The sequence below is a fragment of the Nannobrachium achirus genome (assembly GCF_963921795.1).
Source record: "Nannobrachium achirus genome assembly, chromosome: 11".
NCBI classification, from domain to species: Eukaryota; Metazoa; Chordata; class Actinopteri; order Myctophiformes; family Myctophidae; genus Nannobrachium; species Nannobrachium achirus.
In genome coordinates, this window is record NC_137820.1 from 18,716,527 (window position 1) to 18,731,643 (window position 15,117).

The following is a 15,117-nucleotide window of genomic DNA, read 5'->3' on the forward strand; positions in this document are numbered from 1 at the left end:
GCCCATGGCGAGAGCCCTCAGTGATGCTAGAAGGCTGCCTGTTTACTGTCAATATTCCAGGATGACCTCCCACTTGGGTAATGACGCCCCCTGGCGATCATTCAGAGAAACTACTTCAGCTCCCGTACTAACGTAGGTAGGAAGGGCCTGTCACTCAAACCGGAGTGACCCGCCTCCAGGCTATATAAGCCCCCGGAGGCGGAAGTAACATCCTCTTTTCACTCTCTGCGATATCACATTCAGATAAGTTGAAACTCAGCCTTTGTATTATTATTCTTCGCATTAGCCTAAAGCGGTGGCATTGGAGTCGCCCACCGGCGAGTGTTGAATTAACCCGTACTTAAGAATACTTATTCTTGTCCCGTCATAAAACGTCGGTTATTTCCTTCTATAACAAAGGATTATTACTGCTTGTTCAGGCCTCCGCCGAAGCAAGCGTGGCATAGCATTAGCCGTTAGCTTGTTAGCTCGTCTGCTATTTGTTAACGTTAGCTACACTGCTTACCGCTTGTTCAGGCCCTGCCCGAATCAAGCGTGGCCTAGCCTTAGCCGTTAGCTTGTTAGCTCGTCTGCTTCTTGTTAACTCTATCTACAGTGCTTCGCCATGGATCCTCTGGCCTTCCTGCCGAGGCAATGTCCAGGCTGTCCAGGACTCATCGACGGACAGGATCTTCATCCTCTCTGTGTCGGCTGCATGGGCGTTGCACACGCCTTCTCTGCACTGAGTCCTCAGGGGAGAGCAGGACCCTTCTGTGACTTCTGCGTGGCCTACGACCACGATGTACTGGTACACCGGTTCTACCTAGCCAGGGCAGGCCTCGGGGCCTGCGCTCCACCAGGTGGGTCCACTGCTCTCAACCCCACAGCCCAGTCTTTCCTTCCCCAGGCGGCCCGCACCGTTGGTCAAGGTGCGGCGCTGCCTTCCGGAGATCCGTTTGGCAAACAGCGCGCCATTCCAAGTCAAGATGGCGCCGTGCTACATGAGACACCGCCTGCCGCGCAACCGACCGCAGCTAGCTCCACTGTCACTGGAGCTGGCGGGTCTGGTGAAGTCGCCGCTAAGAAGGCGACCAAGAAGGCTAACATCCCTCCGGTAGCCTTTTCCCCTTCGGGCGCGGTGCCCAAAAAGAAACGCTCGGATGTGACCGTCGGGGACGTTCCCCTCGACGTGAGCATCACCAAAACAGTCCAGACTTTCAGGCGAGAGTCGGACCTGAGCTCCTGTCAGAGCGAGGGTTCTGGTTCTGAATACTCTGGATACACGGCCGAGGAGGAGGAGGACTCCGTCGAGGACGATGGTTCTCGACTCACGGTCACAGTGAAAGGTAATGCCCCTGCGGCTCCAGCACGTCAACTGGACGCCGCAGGGAGCTCCCAGTCCTCCTCAGGCACCACTGCCCCTCCACCCGCCAGTCAAGCGGGTGAAGCGGGAGCAGAGGACGTCGATTCTGCAGCAGAAATGCTGGATCATCTCACGGTCTACATGAGAGCTCTTGCCAGAGTTGGAGAGGAGTTGCCACCTCCTCTCCCCTCTGAAGAGGCCGAGGATGATGACGAAATGCCCGGGCAGGAGCCTTCGGTTCCCGCCCCGTATGTCCTCTCCAGGCTGCCGCTGGTGAAAGGTTTCACCAAGGCCCTCCATTCCTCATGGAAGACACACAAAGACCCCAGGAAGCTGCCTTTTTCTGTGTTGGATTTGGTTGGCGGTGCGGAGGCAGGCATGTCCACCTGCCCTAACCTGGACCACCTGTTGGCACAATCTTTTCTGGGTTCCGTCAGACCCCAGTACAAGGATGTAGGCACGGCTAAAAACGGGCCGTTTGTCGGCCCCGTCGGCACCAACCCGCCGGGGTTCACTGTCCTGGAGGACAAGCTGCAGTCGGACAGGGCTCGTAACGCCTACCGGTCCGCTGCTCTGGCTGCTAAGGACCTTAATCTTATCCAGCTCTTGCTAGCTTCCACCAAAGACCTGGTCAAAGGTCTGCCCACGGGGGAGCACACTGCGGAGCTAAACACCCTATTCGACATCATGCTGAAGGTCAATTGGCATGCGGTCAAGTGGATGGGCAGGTCCATGGATTATAACCTCCAAGCTGAGAGAGCCCGCTGGCTCGACTATGTCGACCTCGAGCCTAAGAGGGACGTGGGCGAGAAGCCTGTGGGTCCTCGCGGGGAGATGTATAAATCCCTCATCAACATGGAGAACAGTCCCACCACCCTCATGGGCGGCGGTTTGGAGCTGCTGCAGGGCAGAGTCACGTTCTTTAAGGCTGCTAAGGACATTGTCGAGTCCACCACAGTGCCACAGGAAGAACCGCAGCAAGCTAGGAGGGCGTCCCGCTCCTCCCGCGTCAAAGAAAGGGGCCGCTCTGCTTCTTTTAAGAAGCACTCGTCTTCCTCCAGGGGAGCCTCTGCAGCCAGGGCGCCTGACAGGCCCCGCAGCAAGGTTGTGGTTCCCGAGCGCGCTCAGCCGCGCCGCCCGTCCAAGGATGGCAGGCAGCAGTCTTCCTACCGCGGTGGCCGCGGTAGGGGACAGCGCAAATGACACTCGGAAGAGGGGGATTGTGCTGGGGCGGGGGTCCGAGGTGTCTCTCGGTCCCCCTCCCCCCAAACGAGGGCGTTTTTCTGTACCCCGTGTCGGGGAAATGAAAATGTTGAATTTGATGCCTCCTGTGTCGACAATAAATATGTTGAAAGAGCAAAGTCTGTCTCTGTCCAACTCTCTCGCACTAGCACAGACGACCCCATCGTGCATGCCTCCTGTAGTAATGATGAAGTCCTGTCAGGACTCGATAATCAATCACAGGTTTTATCAGCAACCAGTAATGTTATTGTCAAACAATTATGTGGTTCCTCAAGCGCGCGAGTGGGATATCCCTCGCGTCGACAATATGACTCCTTTATGCATGCCTCCTGTAAGAATGATGGAGTCCCGTCAGGACTCTTTAATCAGTCACAGGTTTTATCAGCAACCAGTAATGTTAACGTCAAACAATTATGTGGTTCCTCATGCGCGCGAGTGGATTTTCCCTCGCGTGAGCGATGCTATGAATTTAACCTTGAGTCAGAAATTCTGTCGGCCTACTATGAGCCCGGGTCAAGGGACAAGCATAAAGGCCTTAGAGCAGGTATTAAACGTAAAAGTTCCTCTCCTGTCAGGGGAGAATGCTTTAGTTGTGGGCGAGTCTGTTTATCAGGCGAATCGCTTTGCTCTTCCTGTTGCTCTATCGAGCGAAAACCGAACGCTTCCGGTTTCACCGGATACGGATTCGCTAGCTCCCCGCTTCCGGTCCGGCCGCAAAAAAGCTCCGCTAGTCAAGCGGTACAATCAGAAGGTGTTCCCGCCTTGCGGCCTATTGAACCCCTGCGCTCCGCATCCGGGTGTTCCGGATACGGATACGCAGGTTCCCCACTTCCGGTCCCGCCGCAAAATAGCTCCGCTAGTCAAGCGGTACAACCAGAAGGTGTTTCCGCCATGCGGCCTATTGAACCCTTGCGCTCCGCATCCGGTCGTTCCGGATACGGATACGCAGGTTCCCCACTTCCGGTCCGGCCGCCAAAAAGCTCCGCCGTCACGGAAGCACAGTGGTGGGGTTTCTCTCGCTCAAAACACGCTAGCACGCTGCGCGCGCCAGTGGAAGTTATGCAACCCGAGCCATTGGGTATTTCGAACGATAACCAGGGGTTACAGGTTACAGTTCGCAGACATACCTCCGCTTTCGAGCAGGGTTATTCATACCAGGGCGCGTGGTTTAAAAGCAAATCTTTTGAGAGAAGAGATCAGCTCCTTGCTAAGCAAGGGTGCTATAGTGGAGCTGGACAGGACCCAATCCCGCATGGGATTTTGGAGCCGTTATTTCCTGGTGCCCAAAAAGGGGGGGGGGGCTACGTCCCATCCTGGACCTAAAGGCACTAAACGTGTACCTGAAGAAATACGTTTTCAGGATGCTAACTGTACCCACCATGTTACGGTCGGTCAGGCAAGGGGATTTCCACTGTTCAGTGGATCTGAAGGATGCTTATCAGCACGTCCAGATTTATCCCCCACACAGGAAATTCCTACGGTTCGCCTTCGAGGGTCGCCTGTACGAGTACACAGTACTCCCTTTCGGTCTGTCACTGAGCCCGAGGGTTTTCGTGAAAGTGACCGAAGCAGCCATCGCCCCGCTGAGACAGCAGGGCGTCAGGTTGGCGACGTACATCGACGATTGGATGATTTCAGCGAGCTCCGCCCACGAAGTGGCGCGTCACACACAAGTGGTTTTGGCTCACCTGAAGGCCTTAGGTTTCATAGTCAACCACGGCAAGAGCATGCTGACTCCAGCAAGTCGTCTTACATTCATTGGGGTCCTTCTGGACTCATCCGACATGTCGGCCCGTCTCTCAGAGGAGAGGGTGGACAGGTTTCGGGAATGTCTCGACTCTTTTCAAGTGGGCCAGGAGGTCACTTACAGGAGTTGCATGGTACTGACGGGAATGATGGCTTCCGCAGTACATCTGTTGCGTTTGGGCAGGTTTCATATGAGACCTTTTCAAAGATGGATGTTATCCCTCGGGATCCCGCCCTCCTTGAAGTACAAGAAGGTTACGGTTTCCCCTTCCTGCGCGATCGCCCTGTCTCCGTGGCTGGTGGAGGGGTTCCTCACCAGCGGGGTCTCGATTGGCGAGGTGGTTTCCCGCAAGTCGATCACGACAGACGCCAGTCTCAGTGGATGGGGAGCCACTTTCGAGGGGCGCACAGCGCAGGGGCTTTGGCCTCTGGAGATGAGGGGTCGTCACATCAACTATTTGGAGTTGATGGCTATACTCCTGGCGCTCAAGCATTTCGAGCCTTGGATTTTGCATTGTCACGTCCTGGTCAGGACAGACAATACGACGGCCATGTTTTATGTCAACAAACAGGGGGGCCTGTCGTCGTTGCCACTGGACCGTCTGGCTCGAGAATTGACGGTTTGGTGCTTGTCGCGCCTCAAGTCGATCAGGGCCTTACACGTCCCAGGTCTCCTCAACAGCGGAGCAGATCTCCTGTCCAGGGGAGGTTCTCGCTACGAGGATTGGTCTCTCCACCCCAGGGTGGCGAACCAGATTTTTCGCAAGTTCGGTCAGCCAGTGGCGGACCTGTTTGCGTCAGCGGAGAATACGAAGTGTCCGTTGTTCTTCGCGGTGAAGGGCAGTCCTCCCTTGGGGTTGGACGCCTTAGCGCACACGTGGCCGAGAGGTCTACTGTACGCGTTTCCCCCCTTCGACTTAATCCGACCCACTCTGGAGAGAGTCAGGAGGTTCGGTCTGGAGATGCTCCTGGTGGCTCCCTACAAGGGCACGTGGAGGTCGGCGATCGCCCCTCTCCTTTGCGAACCGGGTTGGCAGCTGCCTCAGTGCAGAGATCTGTTGAGTCAGGCCAGGGGGGAGATCTTCCACCAAGACCTGCAGGTCCTAGACCTGTGGGTTTGGCACGTGAAAGGTTAAACCTGCTGGCAGCTGGTTTTTCTTCTGAAGTGGTGGCTACCATTCAGAGTGCTAAGGCGCCTTCTACGAGGGCGTCTTATGATGGAAGGTGGAATGCCTTTGAGGACTGGTGTGAGTCGCGTGTTCCACCGGTGGTGGCCCATGTGGCGTCAGCCCAGGAAATTCTGGAATTTATGCAGGACCGCTTGAGAAGTGGTCTTGCATTTTCTACCCTTAGGGGGTATTTGGCGGCTATTAATGCCTGTCACCTGGGGGTGGCGGGCAAGGCACCTTCTAAAGTCCCGGAGGTCATCAAGTTCATGCAAGGAGTTGAACGTTTGAGGCCGGTGACTAGGTCTTTGTTCCCAGTTTGGGATCTGCAGGTGGTTCTAGGGGGCCTATGTCGGGCTCCCTTTGAGCCGCTTGTAGGGATGCCTTTGAAACTTTTGAGTTTCAAGACGGCTCTTTTGCTGGCTTTGGCCACGGCTAAAAGAGTTGGTGACCTGCAAGCTCTCTCGGTGTCTGCGGAGTGCATGCAGTTTATGAACAATGATCTCAAGGTGTTGCTCAAGCCTCATCTTAAGTTTGTTCCTAAGAACATGGTGGTTCCTAAGGAGCCTGTTGTTCTTCTGGCTTTTCATCCTCCTCCGTTTGTCTCGGTGGAGGATGAACGGCTGAATTGCCTTTGTCCTGTCAGGGCATTGAAGGCCTACTGTGACAGGACTGCTGGTTCTAGAGCTTCTTCTCAGCTCTTCGTGGAAATGGGCAATGTTCTTGTCAGAAAGCCGGTGTCTAGACCCACTCTTTCGAGGTGGATTGTGGATGCTATTAGGCTGGCTTACTCTAGTGCGGGTGTGGAAGTGCCGGCGGCACTTAAAGCCCATAGCACTAGAGGTGTGGCTACTTCGTGGGCATTGGCAAAGGGAGTCTCCGTTCAGGAGATTTGTGTTTCGGCGAATTGGTCTTCGCCTTCTACCTTTGCAGCCTACTATCACCTGGATATCGAATCCTCTTCGCTAGCGCATTCGGTTCTGGGTGCAGTTGCCTCCTCTACGTCATAGAGGAGGCGGATCTTCCCCTCCCACAGGTGGGCATGTAGCCACCTGGGGTATTTTGGGGGGGACCCTGTGTTTTCCTTATATAGTGTGTCTTACTTATAAGGCGGACTTGTCCTTTTCATTTAGTTGAATGAGGCGGACTTCGGTCTGTCAGGATCTCTCCTTATTTTCTCATGCCTTCACACCCAGGTCCGGTGGGCCTGGGACCTTCTGGGTGATGGGTCACGCCCGTTTGGGCTGTGCTCACCCGTATGAGGGGTGTGTGGGGGTATGAGAGTAGGTTGTGGCTTAGAGGGGAGTTTAAGAATCCCAAGTGGGAGGTCATCCTGGAATATTGACAGTAAACGGTAGGTTCCGTACGGAACCATTGTTTACTTAGATATGGAAGGATGACCTCCCACGTAATGCCCCTCTGTTTCACTGAATGTGGCAGAGAGTGGTATTAAGAGGATGTTACTTCCGCCTCCGGGGGCTTATATAGCCTGGAGGCGGGTCACTCCGGTTTGAGTGACAGGCCCTTCCTACCTACGTTAGTACGGGAGCTGAAGTAGTTTCTCTGAATGATCGCCAGGGGGCGTCATTACCCAAGTGGGAGGTCATCCTTCCATATCTAAGTAAACAATGGTTCCGTACGGAACCTACCGTTCCTCACCATGAGAACCTAGGGACGACATGTGGATCAGATGTGATTACTGATTTAATTTTCTTCCTTTACTTAAATCTCGGAAGACACACTGAGGACTTGGACCCTCTTTTGAATGAATAAAATAACATGATTAAGAGAACATTTTATGACATGATTTATCAACATCAATTAAAACAGGTATAATTTCGATTGACCAAGCTTGATATATAAAACTGAAAGCAACCTTGGGGAACAAGAGAGCTATAAGCGAAGCCTGTAAGGAAGGTGTTCCAAGTGTGCGAGACAACACTTGAAAGCACAACCCAAGGGGGTCCCCCAATTCTTTTGGGGGGTCCCCTGATGATTAGCTTAATGTGAGACATTGTTTTCTCACTCAACAGTAAACAAACCAACATACAGTATAAGTGTATGGAGGTATCTGCACATTTCAAAAGTGAGAATTTAAGGACTTTTAAGACCCTTTTAATACCTGCCGGTAAAATTGTAATTAACATTCTCCATATTGTCAAATATTAAGAGGCAGAAATTGTGAAAATATTTTCACTATTTTCACAATAGATCTGCGTTAAACAAAATGTAATGCCTCATGGCGGGTCCCCAGTTCAATTAAGATTATTTAGGGGGTCGCGGCCTGAAAAGGTTGAGAACCACTGCTCTACTGTATATTAGCCTTCATTGCTATAGCGTGTTTGTTAGGTAACAGGTCTCCTCATGTCTCTCGCTCTTTAGTAAACAGAAAATAAAGTTTGATAATTTGTATTCAATCAGTAGAGAGGTCTCATACAGGATACAGGACGAAGTGAAACATAACTAGACAAAACTGCAACGGGAACACTGGAACACTATCAAATTGAGGCTCATACCATTTTGTTGTGGGGTTCACCCTCTGCTGACTGAATGAAATTGGCTGAAATTGAGCTGAAAATGTGTTTCTAATACTCTAGTCTATAGCAATGATTACTATTAGAATATACAACAGAGCTTTAACGTTTTCACTTGATTTTTTTCTCACAAAAACATACACCCCTTTAATGACAGGAATGACAGTCAAAGCATCAAATGATTATTGTTATTTCACTACCGTGTTGCCTTGAGTGTGAGATGTCTGGCAGAGAGCTATAGCAGTCTGGGTCCTGTCCAGAGTGGGAGCTCCATTGATGTAGTGGATTATGTCCAGTGGTCTCAGGCTGCCCTCTTCAGAATCAGGCTGGATGTCCTTCACAAATAACACTGCATACTCACTGTCACTGCCACCGTCTAGCATCAAGCCTGAAGGAAATGGAGTTTTTGGTTTAGCATTTTTATCCGACAGGAGAGTAACCAGTAGACCACCAGGGATGTGATGAATAACGGAAATCTCTGTTAAAGGAGTAGTTCACCCAAAAAAAGATTAAAGATTCTATAGATTACTCACCCCATGGAGACTTGAATTCATGGTGATTTGTTTTTGTCTAAGTCAAAAATGAATTGTCCAGCAGTGGTTCCCTATGGAGTCTCCTCAAATTATTGGCTTAGATATGTCACAAAAAACAACAACAACTAAATAATACATTCATTCATGTCTCCATTGGGTGAGTAATCGCTAAGGGGGAAAAAATCTTTAAATTTAGTACAGTTCATGCATCATTCAGAGGTTGATGCCCTTTTTTCCATCTGTTTTTCTGTGGATGTACACTTTGAGTTCTTAGCCAACTAATGAAGACTTTTCTTTAAAAGGCATTCTGGTGAAGAGCTTTGGCACTACATAATGCATGATAGGGTCAGCTGAACAGCACATTATAACTATAAGGTAGTTAATAGTTATAAAGTGTCTAATTACAAAAAGACACTTGTAAACTGACCAAGACATTGCATTATAGATCCGACCTTTAATTTAAGAGTTACCCAACATATGTACTCAACACTTTATCACTGTTGCAACTTGGAATGGAATAATAGAATACAACAGTCCACCAGATTCTAAAGCTTTGACATACACTAGAGCGTTTGCGTACGGCTTCACGCGCGACGCGCTCATAGGCGGACGCGCGTTTTTTGAAACGGCCAATGCGCGACGACGCGCGTCGGGTATAAACGGAGTTTGAAGCTGAGCGTCATTCAGTGTTGGAGGAGCATTGAGACTACTTCACTGGATCACCACTGCCTTTCAGCAGCTTCACAATTCAACTTCACTTCACTGCCTTTTAGCAGCTTTAGAATTCATTGACACTTCATTTTGACTGTCACGGCCGGACTACACCAAGCCGTTTCGCGCGCGTGAGTGCGTATGCGCGTTTTGGATAGATCCAATGTATATCAATTCAGCCGGCTACACCAGGCGTACGGATAGCGCGAACCACGGATACGCATTCCCTAAAAATAGGATCGGTTCTATTTTTTAAGCACACCTATGCGTTTTGTACACAGACTATCTGGTCTTCCTCACATATACTCCCTCCTTGGTGTAGCCTGAAGCGTTTACGCATACGCGAGCGTCTTCACGGACAGTACGCGCGTATGCACACATTTTTGGTGTAGTCCGGCCGTCATTTTCTCCCCCTAGTGGCGATACAAAGAAGGACTGCTAACGTTATTTTGGACAACATGGCTGCACTTGCAGAGCGTTCCTACATTGCCAGCAACAACAAGGCGGCTAACGACGACAAGGAAAACAGACCACCACAACAACTGACCGTTGGCGGCGGCGCTTGTGTGGGTCACATCAGAGTCCTCAGTCCTCCCAGGGCTCAGGGACAATTCGAGGATGAGACTGGCTGCACGCTGCGTCAACATCCCGTCAGGACTGTCGAAGGGCAAGCTGCCACAGTGGGAGACAGTCCAAGGCACACCTAGGAGAAGAAAGAGGTTAGCCACCCCACCTGCGACGTAGACACACTAAAATGCGAGACTGGGGATGACACCACCGCAAAGCTCCTGAAAGTGACCGCTGTTACCCAGTCAAAGCCGGACAGAGTTGAGGCCCCTCCTCGAGTCGCTCCTTTGACTGTTCCAGACATTGATGCAGGGGACTCGGACATGCCTGAGCTATGTTCTGATTATGTCAAAGACATTTATGCACATCTAATGGAGCTCGAGGTACAGCAGGCTGTGCGACCAGGCTACATGAAAGGCTACAAAATAACGCCACGCATGCGAGCTATCCTAATCAACTGGCTGATCACGGTTCATTACACATTCCAGCTGCTGCAGGAAACGCTGTATCTCACAGTTGCTATCTTGGATCGTTTTCTGCAAGTTCAGCCTGTTTCACGAGAGAAGCTCCAGCTTGTCGGTGTCACTGCGATGCTGCTGGCCTCAAAGTACGAGGAGAACCGGAGTATTGCTGCCCCAGGGGTACAGGACTTTGCTAACATCACCGCCAACACCTACACAACCGCTCAGATTAAACAGACGGAGCGGATCATGTTGAGGTCCCTCAACTTTGACCTGGGACGCCCGCTGCCGTTGCACTTCCTCAGGAGAGCTTCCAAGGCTGCAGACTGTACTGTGGAGGGACACACGCTGGCCAAGTATCTGATGGAGTTGACGCTCCTTGACTACAACATGGTTCACTACCGGCCCTCTGAGATCGCTGCTGCCTCCCTCTGCCTCTCCCAGCTGCTGCTGGATGGCCTGCCGTGGACTCCCACAGAGCAGTACTACACAACATATGACGAGGCTCACCTAAAGCCAATCGTGCAGCACATTGCCCATATCTTAGTTGTTGTCAACGAGGGGAAGACATCGTTCCAGACTGTGAGAAACAAATACTCACAGAGCACGTTGATGAACATTGCCCGCATTCCTGAGCTGCAGTCGCCTGCTGTGAAGAGCCTGGCTGCTACTTCTGCTGGACAGCTCCCCTGATAGTGATGCTGTGTCATTGTAGACTACATAGTGGTCTCATTTGTAAATGTCTGTTGTACATATTGTGGTCTCATTTGTAAATATCTGTGTAAATTCTGTAAATATCCATGTCTATTTATATTAAATTATTCATTCATTCATGTATATATATATATATATATTCAATATGCATTCATTAAAACGTGTTATCGTTAATGCAGCCTTTTCAGTTTCTATTTACCAAGGGTTTTTCTTCTGACACTTTGCTGCTCTAAATGGTGTGACTTGATTAATAATGTCTAAAGTGCTATATCCACACCTTAGACTTATGTCTGGGTTAAATGACTAAATACATTTTCTTTTCAGTCTGTTCATTACTCACATGGGTTTCCGCTGTGATTATTATTTATTTATAAAGCTAGCCTTGTTAAATGTTTTTGAATTGGGCCTGATCCCTTTGACAAAATGAGGTTATGGAATGGAGGAGATTGTCAGCAACTGTGTTTTATACCAATATCAATTTAGAGATTGGGATGCTTGTTTATTTAAATTACTAGAAGCTGGGCCGCCCTTTTGGGCGGCCCAGCGTCTAGTCGGCGACCTGGCCAACTCGGAACAATGTAAATAGGGAATGAATGCCCCGCCCTTTAATGCAAACCCCATTATACCTGTTTTCATAGGACCCGTTTTGACCATCTGTCTGCCTGTGTCCATTTATGCCCATATATGGAGATATCTGTATCTGTCTGTCTGTCTGTCGGCGTCCATTTTATGTCCATATATGGAGATCACTGCAGTTATTGATGGAATTTTGGATCATATTCCATATGGATAAACAGTTTTCCCCAATCATAATAAAATACTCCACACAATGAATGAGACCACACCGGAGAATATGCGTTTTTGTGTTGAAGTTTAGTCAGAGTTCAAAGTACTGTACAAGTACAGTATAGCAAAATCACCCATCGTAAGCTCTCTGAGTACAAAGCATAATGATTCCACATATATAGTTGAATGTGTACAGCATAAAATACATTAGTCACATTATGATTGGACAATTAATCATAACAATGGATCATGAGATGGTGTTGTGACTGAGTCTCGTGAACTCAGAAGCAAGGATGTAGAATGTTTTGGTTTCTCATTATCCAGTGTCCGGGACACTTTGACATTTCGCTGGTCAATCTTTCTGTCCCTGGAGTGGGGCAGATTCTCGTCTCGTGCATTAGTTATCAGATCAAAACATCATGGCATTGACTTTTAACACTGAGAATGATATCTATACCATGTTAAACAACAATAACATATTGTACTATCAATTCCCTCCTGAGATAGCATTTGAAGTGTTAAATGTCAAGGCAGCATAAACAACAAGGGAAGAAAACATGGGTTAAACTTTTTTTTAAGGTATTTGAAACAGAACATAATAATTGAACAATTTAAGTCAAAAACATTTCGATAGTTTTTGAAGAGTAGAGTCAAAAGAACTGTATATTTCCAAAGGTATTTAAATCAGAATATCATAATTGAACTTTGTTTTTGTTTTTGTTTTTTAAGTAGAGGTAAAAGATTTTTATTGTCTTAATTATTAATTATTATATATATGTATTTTACAAAGGTTCAATGTGTCGAAGATTGATTGGAAATTATCCATGTCAAGCAAGATAAAAACACATCAGCATCACGCTCCCGGGTGGTTATTACAATTTGGGGCCGATTTTAGTCAAAACAAGACGAACTTGACTCTTTACCATAATTTAGGTTAAAGACAAAAGCATTCAAAATGTATTTAGACAGCATCCGAAAATCAGCCGTTTGGCGGTCATAATTCGTACACCTCCGAGGTTACCTTTAGGTAATGAGTGGTCTTAATTGTCCCTGCAGGTTGGGGACATTTATAGTGAGGTGTCAAACCGGAGCCGCCTTAAAGCCAACTGTCTATTCCTCCTTACTGGCTTTTGTCCGAGTCAAGGTCTGGAAGAAAACTTTACAGCGGGAAAACGTGTGTGATGCAGTTTCATACTCACGAAATACATATGGATTTTTCACTCATCCTTTTTGACATTTCCACTTTGGACAGACATGCAGTGAAGTATGTGTCTGTCAACTCATTCTCAATTATCATCTCAAAATATCTTTATCTGTAAGACAAGGGAAAAGACAGGGACAAATCAATCCATAATGTAAGGCAATAAGGTATTTATATATAGAAATTGAATTGAAATGTTTAGATACATCACCAAAAGAGGACACAAGTTGTGTCAGTTTGTTCTGTTAGGGGAAACAGATTAACCCTGTATTGATTGGAATCAACTTCACAAAATGAAATATATTTAAATGGGATGAAATGAAAACAAAATGAAATATGAAAATATGAAATCAGAAAATGAAATATGAATTCAGAAAATGAAAATATGAAAGAAATAAAATTAAATGAAAAAATATTAATTCGAAAATATTAATTCTAAATATTAATTCCAAACACATTCCCTCCCGTTTGCCACAGCCAAAAATATTGGGTGTGACAAAAATTGTTTTGTTTGGAGGATAATTTGTTAAAATATGGTTAAATGAGAAACAGATGGTACCGAGGTACAGTAGGGTACCGAGGTACAGTAAAGGACAATGACTCTGCTCACTGTCAGAGTTAGAGTGAGCTTCCAGGCCTGTGAGGGGGGAAGTGTACCATACAATAGTTAGCGAGGCCTGTTTAAAGCCTCTCTAACCAGAAAATGAATGAAACTTTAAAGAAATAAAAATAAGAAAAATTAAATAGAAACACATAACATAATCATAATGTCTTTTTTTTTTTTTTTCATAATGTGTAATCCCGTATAAGCCCAGTAGGGTTGTAATAATTGTGGAATTTGACTGAACGGGTTTGAATGGAGCCCAGCCATCTAAATTGTTTTTGGAACCGTCTCAGCCTGCTTTTACTCAAGTAAAAAGGATAAAGTATTACCAAAAATAAACCAACATGAGAAATTAAAGGTTGAGTAAAGCAGGGCTAGGCCTCTTCCATCCTTAACCCATACTGCAGTTTATGTGTTAAGAATGGTAAAAGTAAATGTTTTTGGTTCATGTCCATAAGATGTGGTTTGAAAGAACAACGTTCAGTTGTTACACAGGAAATAGTGTTTTTCACGACAAAACAGGAGGACAGGAGAAAACTGGTTAAAATAAAATAAACAGTCATGAAATTAAACAGGTTAAAATAAAATTGAAATAAAACAGTCAGTCAGTCAGTCACTGATAATCAGTCAGTTAAGTTGGTAGCGAGTTAGTGGAGTTAGTTCCACTATACCTGTTCTGCCATGTCATTAGTCCGTCCTGTCCCCTAAAATAAAATAAAGCCCACCTGTCATTGATGGGAAGAAAAAAATTATTAAGACATAGAAACATTCAAATAAACCCAAGCGTTGGTTGTTATCAGTACGAGTGTAGTCATAACAAGAGCGAATGAGATCCCCTTTGAGAGAGAGAGGGAGAGACAGTCATATGTGTAAATAATTCCTAGTTTCGCAAACCAGGCAAGTGAGTTAGAACACAATACAGAGGGAGAAAAACCCAAGACAGATTCAAATATAACCCCAGCACATTGTTATCAAGCCCTGTATTAGAATGTAAACAGTAGATTATACAGAACAAGAGCGAATGAAACCCATTTTTGAGAGAGAAAGAGAGAGCAAGGTCACACAGAAACTGAATCGGCTCGTGGCCTCTCAAGGTAAAAATAAGAAAAATGAAATAAAAAACAATTCCAGCAATCCCCTCATAGTTTTTTTTCCAAAATAAAACAATAATAAACCAAAATGTAAGCATCGGTCAAGCGAGCGCGGGCAAGCAGCAAGCAAGCAGCATAAGCCAAGCACATATTGTACCATATTGTACACAGAAGTAGCACCGCTCACTTTATACTTGGTTTGATTTTCTTGCTTTCATAATAGACAAACCGAAATGTAACCAGGGGAGGAAAATTGGATTAGAGATGATTAGACAGAGATAGATTATCAAAAACATTTAACACACAGGTTTGTCAGTCAGAACTTGATTTTTCTTTTTTTTTCTTTCCAGAAGTCGTTCTTAGTCAAAAGTAAACAAAATATATAGTACCATTATCTCGGGGCGTCCCAAGGGTCAAGA

General features: G+C 47.2%; 1 protein-coding gene across 1 annotated transcript; it reads left to right on the forward strand.

Moving 5' to 3' along the window:
* Positions 1-10,164: 10,164 nt before the first annotated feature.
* LOC308294193 (G2/mitotic-specific cyclin-B2-like) lies at positions 10,165-10,995 on the forward strand (the record flags this gene model as incomplete). The annotated part of the gene is made up of 1 exon (XM_080736918.1): positions 10,165-10,995. One exon carries the CDS (start codon positions 10,165-10,167, stop codon positions 10,993-10,995), a length of 831 nt encoding a protein of 276 aa, XP_080593044.1.
* Between the last annotated feature and the right edge of the window lie 4,122 nt (positions 10,996-15,117).